Source organism: Triticum urartu, chromosome 3 (genome assembly GCF_003073215.2).
Source record: "Triticum urartu cultivar G1812 chromosome 3, Tu2.1, whole genome shotgun sequence".
Taxonomy (NCBI): domain Eukaryota; kingdom Viridiplantae; phylum Streptophyta; class Magnoliopsida; order Poales; family Poaceae; genus Triticum; species Triticum urartu.
This window is the reverse complement of record NC_053024.1, coordinates 442,012,449-442,021,567: the sequence shown is the minus strand read 5'-3', so window position 1 is coordinate 442,021,567 and position 9,119 is coordinate 442,012,449. Positions and strand designations below refer to the sequence as shown.

At 44.3% G+C, this 9,119-nt stretch overlaps 2 protein-coding genes across 2 annotated transcripts; both read right to left on the bottom strand.

The window, feature by feature from the left end:
• Positions 1 to 1,305: 1,305 nt before the first annotated feature.
• On the bottom strand, positions 1,306 to 2,225 carry LOC125548456 (arabinogalactan protein 16-like). The gene is made up of 2 exons (XM_048712046.1): positions 1,893 to 2,225; positions 1,306 to 1,800 (listed from the first exon to the last, which is right to left on the bottom strand). Exons 1-2 carry the CDS (start codon positions 1,999 to 2,001, stop codon positions 1,694 to 1,696), a joined length of 216 nt encoding a protein of 71 aa, XP_048568003.1. The 5' UTR covers positions 2,002 to 2,225; the 3' UTR covers positions 1,306 to 1,693.
• A 1,721-nt stretch (positions 2,226 to 3,946) lies between these two features.
• On the bottom strand, positions 3,947 to 8,809 carry LOC125544261. The gene is made up of 2 exons (XM_048707878.1): positions 7,400 to 8,809; positions 3,947 to 4,493 (listed from the first exon to the last, which is right to left on the bottom strand). Exons 1-2 carry the CDS (start codon positions 8,707 to 8,709, stop codon positions 4,313 to 4,315), a joined length of 1,491 nt encoding a protein of 496 aa, XP_048563835.1. The 5' UTR covers positions 8,710 to 8,809; the 3' UTR covers positions 3,947 to 4,312.
• Positions 8,810 to 9,119: the final 310 nt, after the last annotated feature.

Below are 9,119 nucleotides of genomic sequence, written 5' to 3'. Positions count from 1 at the left end.
GATTAACACGGGGCATGTCTTGAGGTAGATCCGCATCTGGAAATTAAGGTGCCATTGAAAATCAAGGTGTTTATGTGGTTTATGCATAAAGGAGTGATTTTAAAAAAGATAACTTGACCAAGCGTGAATTAAAAGATGTTGCTTTCGTGATAACGACAAAACAATAGGGCATCTTTTTCTCCAATGCCCACTTGCTAAGTTATTGTGACGAACAATTCATGTTTCTTTTAGCATTGTTCTGCCCGTTGCATTCTCACATTTATTTGGGACTTGGTTAAATGAGATAGAGCCCAAGACCATGGCACATATACGAGTTGGAGTATGTGCTTTACTTTGAGCCATTTAAAATTGCCGGAGCGATGTTGTCTTTAACAGACAAACCATGATCAATTTTTTGCAGATTATCTTCAGAGCGTCTACTTGGATCCATATGTGGCCGTTACTCAGTCATGTGGACCACAAGGAGCATATGGATATTGGGTGCAACCGATGAGAGATGGTTACATGGGATACTTACAATCGGTTTGAATGGCGGTCCAATAATAAAATAGGTGTTTAGTCATCTTACTCTATTTCCGCTGGTTGTGGTAAATTTATTTTTTGAGATTCATATTATTGTTAGAGACTTCGTGTTGAACATGGATTTTTAATAAAATGATTGTGTGCATCAAGAGATGGAGAGCACGGGGACATTTTTTTTCGAAAACACATGGAAGGTAAGAAGGTAAGAGTTAATCAAATCAATAGCTCAGATCTGTTATGCATTTTTACCTCTCATGTGAAAAGGAAAGGTAAGAGGGAGCACATGCTAAAATTTTCCAACATCCATGTTAATTCCTGGTACTTTGATCCAGTTCCTTGGTTTGTTCATAATGTCCCTGTTCCTGCTGGTGACGGGCATCAAATACAAATACCTCAAGAACCACTAGCGCATCCTCTCCGCAATCCTGGAGGCGCTCACGTTCTTCTTCGTAAACTAGGGGCCCAACAACACCACCTTCGTTCTGCCGGCCGAGCTATTCCCGACGCGTGTGTTGTCTACATACCACGCCATCAGCGCCGCATCGGGCAAGACAGGCACCATCGTCGCGGCCTACCGGCGGGGACGGTAACGCTGCCGGCGAGGGCGCTGGGCGTGTGGACAAGGATGACAAGTTCCCTCCTTGGAGCACCGAACAGCAGCCGCCGCCGCCGTCGACGAATGCATGAGAAGACGCAGCGATCGAAAGGGGACAAAATAACCATGCCAAGCATGCATCTATGCATACACTAGTGTGTGTTTTTATCTTCAGTTTTGCTAAAGCATATCTAGATGTGCCATAAATATTGCACATCTAAGTCCCATGTCATTAATCTTACATCGAGATTCGTGTGGATATTTTTTTTTCTTTTTTTTCTTTATGCTTGATTCACTCATTTAGATGTGCAATAAGTAGGGCACATCCAGATGTGCCCTAGACACACCCTTTTATCTTCTGCGGGGATATTTCCGGACAGAGAATAACTGCATTACATCTCTAGAACTAGAAGTAAAGGAATCGGCATCATTTTCCTCACTCGCAAATCTCCAACTGAGAAGCTAGAAAGAAGAAACTACATGGACTACAATCCTGGTTTCCGGAACGAACGATTAAGCTGGATGAACTGATTACACACACGGCGGCGTCGAGTTACAGAAGAGGGGGAGCTCGGTTCAGAGGAGCCTGTAGGCGGAGGCGGCGTCCAGCGGGTGGATGAGGTAGGTGAGGGCGAGCGCCACGAACATGAGCACGTACGCGATCCCTTGGTCCACGCTCGTTCCTGCCAACATCGATCCACAAAACCAAGCAAATCACTAATAAGCATCACACGCACGCACGAGGAGAGGACAAGGAGAGGAAGAAAACACTAACCATCGCTGGCGGTGGGTGCCGGGGCGGGGCCCTGGGCGCTGGCCACGGAGGCGAGCACGACGACGATGGCCATGGCGACAAGGGACGACGCTCTGGGGATTGACGCCATGTCCTCTGGTCTCTCTGGATAACCGAAACGGCCGGGTTTGGAGCTTCTATCTAGAATCTAGATCCCCCTCCCTCTCGCTCTGGAGATCAGGAGAGGAAGGGGAGGCAGGCACAAGAGAAGAGGCTGGCGTTTCTGTTGTGCTCGCATGAATTTCGGCGAGACCCGGATTTATATAGCCTTGATCAGAAATAGGGGGGCTCGTGCATAAATGGGAGTGGCCAGCCTTGCTCCTCGTTGGCTTGGATAGATTCAGGCATAGTAACGTTTTGACCTGTAATCAGTACTATCAGATCCTCTACCCTAAAAAGTGGGACTCACAGATCCTCCCATCTCTACCTGGATTGGATAGACGGTCGCTGTACTTTATATTATTTTCCTTTGATGAAATGAGGCAAAAGTTTTTCCATTTCATTGATCAAGGAGAAGAGGGGTCCAGTTGAAAAAAAAGGGGAAGAGGGTCCAGACAACAGCGACAAAGTAGCGAAAATAAAACCATTACCCGCAAGGTAAAACAACACCGTACCCAAGCCCCCTAGCACCTGTAAATCACCCACAACCTCGCCGCCTCAAGGATTTTGTCAACAATGGTCGTAGTTGGGATAGATGTGTTCTGGAAGACCCTAGCGTTAAGCTCTTTCCAAACATCCTAGGCTATAAGCATCATGAGGGAGGTCATTGCTTTCCGATTTGAAGATTTTTTGAGGGCAATATTGGTCCACCAATCTTCCAACGCGACCATAGTCGACCATTCATTAGTCATGATTTCACCAAGCCCAATCTGCACCTTGACCGCGTTTCAAACAAAATCGTGTTGCAACATTGGAAAAGAAGGTGGGGCGATGTTTCTTGAACTTGGTTGCGAAGGGGGCACAAACTGTAATTTGCCACCCCCTATGATGGAGCCTATCAGCCGTCCAAAATCTATTGTGGATGATCAACCAAGCGAAGGACTTACATTTTGGAGTAGCTCGTACCTCCCAAACGGTCTTTAGCAAAGGTGTGATAGTGATCCCCTCGAATTGCATCTTGTAGGCCGAGGACGTCAAGGGGAGGTCATTATCCATAAACTTTCACGTGATCGTATCATCTATTTCATGGTCAAGAATACACCATCCAACATCTCTCAAAGGGTGGTGAACTCCTGGATGTTGTCAATAGTAATGTCATCTGTCATGTCAATTTGGAAAACCTAAAAGTTATCATGTAGAGCCTTTTACACCGTGCTACCCTTCTTTCTAAAAATATCAAATATTCTTTTGCATGATATCCCTTGGCCTCAAACCGTCAAGCCAAGGTAACTCCCAAAATTTTGCCTTCGCGTCATTCCCAGCTAGACTTTATTAGCCGCCGCGAAGAGGTCTCTATCTTTATCATCACATGCCGTAGGGATACCCTAACCGCGCCAAGGCTTGGATGGCTCAGACCAATCAAACCAAAGCCATCGGAGGTGGAGAGCAGTGGCGAACTTGTGTTCAAGTCAAAAACTCCGAGACCTCTCATAATCTTTGGCTCACTCGTTTCCAGTTAACCTTGCATTTTCCTTGGTGACCTTATCGCAACCCGCCCAAATAAACACATGTCTTAGGGCATCGATCCTCTTCGACACCTCAGCCAAAAGGACTGGCAAGGTGATGTGGTAGATGGCAATGACAAAGAGCACCGCCTTGACCAGATGGCTGTATTAGTAGTATCATCAGGCAGAGGAAGACTGTGTATGTGACCGCGAATTTGTTGCCCAGAAATCGAGGGGCGTTGTGGACGGAAAGGTTCAACTACGGGCTCGTGATCCTTCCTTCCTGTCGAGGTGCCATGGCATGGCACACTAGACTGAAACCTGAAAGTCTCGAACTGCAAAAAGGACCCATACGGCTCCCAAGCCAACTGAAAAGATTAGAGTAAAACATGCGAGCTGGGACGAATTTGAGCAAGCAGAGAGACGACCATCAAGAAGAAATGCACAGGGTCCACATCAACGCATCTTATGATGGTAATGATTCGCAGCTCAGAGGATTCATAGAACACCCCTGCAAGGGAGTCACATGACTACATCATACTGTACAAAAGAGATGCACCCCGGCATCAGCAATTCAAATCCTAGCAGAAAACAAAGCTCGACATGAGAGCCGCCATGTCGATGCTTCTTCATCAACGGGTTCAAACCATGGTTCAACGAGGAACTACTCCTAATTAGGATCACTCTAATCCATACTGTTTGGTTTCGGTACCACCTGCATCACAACAAAATATGCCCCTCTTCCATGACAAGTTATGGAGTCTGCATCTTATCCACGTACTTACTGCTTCGTTGTCGTCAACAGAAGTATGGATCTTCTTTCTTCCTGAAAATATCGTACAACTGCCCAGAGCAACTGATTGTTACTTGGATAAGAAAAAGTGGATTTGTCGCATCATGATTCTCTAGTTCCGCAACAGTTCTTCTCATTGGTCCCTGCAGATCACCATCCAAAAGAAATTCCGCCAAGGTACGTGCCCTGAAATGAACAGCAGAAACAAGTATAGTTTCAGATATCGGTGTCATCAAACAGCACTTAAGCATCACATGCATATAGTGTTACTAAGAAAAATGCACTGCATATATCAAGGTGGTATACAGCAATCACCTACTCATGTTATATTAAAAATGGCAGTCAATGGTTTTATAGAAGTGAATGGTTGCACAGACAAATAACACGGAAATTCTACCTGAAATGCCTTATTCTAGTGATGCTTTGCAGCATTTAAAATTGCATTCATAGACATATACCACGATATGTACTTGTTTAACTGGGATGCTTTCACACGTATGGGTGGGATAACAACAATATTGCACGAGTAAATTCAGGGCCATCGACTTGCCAAAGTTCAACCTAAAATCACATACTAAAAGACATTTGTGGGGAAAAAACACTACAAAATTCAAAATTTAAGATTGCAACTTGGCTTCAGAACCTAGTTGCAAAATTTAAAATCAAATCTTAAGATTGCGCTGAGTGATGTGACCAAATTAAAAGCCAATTTATTATTATTATTTTTTTTGCTCAAGTGACTTCCCTACTGGGTAAGTGATGTTGAACTTAACCTTTAGGCCTCTTTTGGTTCATAGGATAGGATTATCGTAGGAATAGGAATCTTGTAGGAAATGAGATGACATGTATCTCAAATCCTATGAATAGGAATAGGAAACAAGATGTCATTTGGTTGACACCAAAGGAATTTTTCCATTGAGTCTAGGCTCATTTTTATTTTCCTATGAAATGTGGAGGATAGGAACCAATCCTATGTAGGAATAGGAATCCATTCCTATGAACCAAAGGGCTCTAAAGGAAAAAATCATATAAGAATCCTATCCTCTAGAATTCCTATGAAATTCCTCCAAACCAAAGGAGGCCTTAAAGTTTTTACTGAGTTAACATATTTTCAAACCAACCTGCTGAAGCTGAATATATCACATAGAAGACAGAGTACAAAGTTCAAAGATGTAAGATGTTGCCCTCTAATATCTTATGTGCTGATGGGAATTGCACAAAGGCAATACAAGATTGACTACCAAGCATTATTTTTATTTTCATTTTCGAAAGAAACATTGGACAATAGTGGACCTTGTAATATACTACTAGTACAAAGTAAAATAAATATTGGTATCAATATCAGCTTTTATTCTGTGGCCTCTTATTTAATTGATTATGTCTCCTTGATTCTGCAGAAAACAAAACCCATCTCTTTCTTACCAAAAAACAAAACAAAAAACTAATGAAATTCACCATATAGAAGAATGGTTAAATTCCTTCAACAACTATCTACTTTTAGGATATTTATAAACTGTGCATTGAGAAAAAAGTCTAAAAAACGTCTTATATTAATGCACAGAGGGAGTACTAAACAATTTATTGGTCAAGAATACTTGACAAGATGATTACAAAGCATCGATATATATCAACAACTGGTGTGTATTATTACTTAAACTAGCATAGTGCTTGCGAGGAAATGTTTTAAATCATCTTCATTTTTTTTAATTTCATTGAACTTACATTGGCATGCATAACTTATGAAATATGCAAAAACAGCGTATTTAGACCAGATATGTCATTTCTGCTTGTATATGAATATAAAAGGAAGTTTGGACCAGGACCAAGCGGTTGATTGCTTAAAAGAAAATAAAGATCAGAACCTTACCCGGCTGGTTATTTGTACGTGTTATTAGATCAGTACACAGAATTAATCGAGTTGACTATATCTAGAAGTACAGAAATATATCAAGCTGATTGCTCAGCCATTTGTAATGGGCCGGTTGTGCAGAAGTTGATGTTTATACTGATATTGGATTAGTACAGTGCATCACCATTTGGATCAGTGAAACAATTGGTGGTCCGCATATTAGATGTGGCTGCTCTACCAGTCGTTGGCTGAGCCAATAAATTGTTTGTAGATGATATTGTATCACACAGGATTATTAAGGCTCTGATCGCTATCTAGCAGATTGCCGCTGTATCTCTTGTATATGTTCAGGACCCCGATCGTTGATATAAGATCAGTAAGCACGCATAATTAAACTTGAGCAGTTTTTCACAGAGGAAACAAAATAGGAATAACATCGATTGTAGGGCACGGCTATTGTTAACTACAATGAGTTTGCTATCGCCGCCTTATTGCAGGGGACGTCCAGTGATCCAGACCTAATTCCTTTCTCTTTCTTTCTTGCACGAACTTGTTACAAGCATGCGCTATGCCCATCCTCGGAACAACCATCATACTTAAATTTACGCACAAGCATGCAGATCACAATTAAGTTAGTTTCTGCATGGTTCAAGGTATATCTTGATAACTCTTGTCATTTTATAGCATCCACACGGGTACGTACCTTCAGTATTCATGTATGGTGGTCTTGATTCGGAATTTGTGAATGTGATCAAATATGTATCGGTTCAGGAACCAATTTGCTAGGGGTGTATGTCTGTATGAACCAATTCATTAGCCTCGGATGTTTAAGTGGACTTACAGCGTCTCAAGGGCTCGTCAGAGGTTGTGATCCAAAGAATCGATTAATACCGGAAGAGATAAAATGAATTATTTTTCCGTGTAAGGAAATGGGAATTACAGGTATACACTATCGGATGTGATCTATTTAGGTAAAGTCATGAAGAACCACCAAATGCTATCTATTTAGATACAATAATGACGATCTACCAGGCTAAACCAAACTCAACGTCAGTTCTGATTCTACAATACAATTGATTACCAAATGTTTATGATTTCTACAACTTAACACAATTTGAAATGATTTAAGGTTTATTACTAGCATGGGCTAAACAAAAACAGTGATGATTGATATACACAAGATATGCAACAATATATAATTTTGTTTTGTTTAAACTTTCAGCAAATTCAACTTTTAACGCACCTGGATTCCTCTCTTGCATCCCCCATTGCTAACTTCCTTTGGCGATAAAGAGCACAGAGAGCTTGCATAGCTATCTCCACATGATTGCAAACTGAGCTACACAGATGTCCTTCAGAGTCCCACTCACTGGTAATTGTTGAAGGCAACGAGCCCGCCTCCCTCTTTACCTGGACATACTTGTTGTTGCCATTGCAAGGTTCAAATGGAACTCCAACCCTCGACATCATCCGTTCCTCACTCGGTCTTAATAGAGGTGAACATTTTTCAGCACCAATGACCTTGTTGCCACATTTGTCCGATGATTCAACCATTGGTGTCTTGTTCATTTTTGCATCCCCCTTCAATAGCTGACTGACTCCAGTAGCTGGAACAGCATCAAATGAGCCTTCTTTTTCGCCAGTTCCGGCTTTACAATAGTCACTCTTGGAAGGACCCTTCTGTAGAGGGCTCTTGCTAAGAAGCCCCGGAGAAGGAAGCAGCACTGTCCTGGGCATCTCATCATCAAACTTTTCTGATTTCACAACTACACTCTCCTGCACGGAAGCTGCCACCTTTGAAGCCTCGGGCATACAGGCCATCTTCCCGGTTCTTGTCATCTGCTCCTCCATCTTTACAAACGAAGATTTCTGCTGATCATTCCCCAGAGTACTGACAGAATCGATTTGCCCCTGTCCATCTCCCTTCCCCGATTCCAACTCACCAGGCTCGGCTCGCCGTAGTCGCTTGAAGCGCTGGCTCAGCGGCACTTTGTCATCCCCATCTTCGTCCCCTTCCATTTCCATCTCGCCGGCCACCGCCGTCCTATCCCCTTCCTCCCCGTCGCTGCACAGGTCAATAATGTCGTCGTCGTCGTTCCCCTCCCCTTCCTTGGCCTCCTTGACGCGCCCCTCGTCCCGATGCACCGCTTCTGGGGCGGCGTCACCGGGCACGAACGCCATCTCGTCGGTCTCGTCCCGCGGCCGGTGGTACGCGCCGGCTAGCGCCTTTTTCTTCTCCTCCTGTGCTTTGAGCTCCCTGAGCGCGGCCTTTAGGTTGGAGTGCACCTCGTCGACCCCCACCAAGCGCGCCCTCGCTGCCTCGAGTTCGGCCTCCGCAGCCGCCAGATTCGCCTCGAGAGTGGCCCTCTCGCGGTCCCGCGCGGCGAGGATGCGCGAAACCGCATCGAAGTCGGCTCTGCGGTGGGTCTTGGTGAGGTGGATCACGAGCTGCGGGCCGGTGAGGAGGGCGAGTTCGTCCTCGGAGGCGGAGGCGGAGACCATCGAGGCCGGCGGCCCGGAGGCGGTGCACCGCTGCGAGCTGCCTCGGGGCATAGGGCCTTCGTGGTGTGGTGGTGGACTGGTGGTGGTGGTGGGCGGAGGAAGGGGCGAATGGGGTTTCTGAGAATCAGGGAGCGACTGCCGGTTACGGTGTACGCATTGGCGGAGCCTCGTGGAGGCCAAAGGGGGTTGCGACCCCCACTTCCAAAAGTGATTTTTTTTCTTTATCAGTATACTGAGCATCGGCCCAGTCTAAGACTAGCCACAATGAAGAGTAACATACATTAATAATATACACATATCACTAGACTATATTACTATCTTCATAATGGGTAATGATATAGGTGTGGTGTCATGCAAAACTCCATTTATTAGGTTATAGACTCATACTGCATTGAGACATGTGATGTTACAGTAACTAGCTAAGTTACTAGAACCACCTCTCTTTTCATTAACTCATTGCC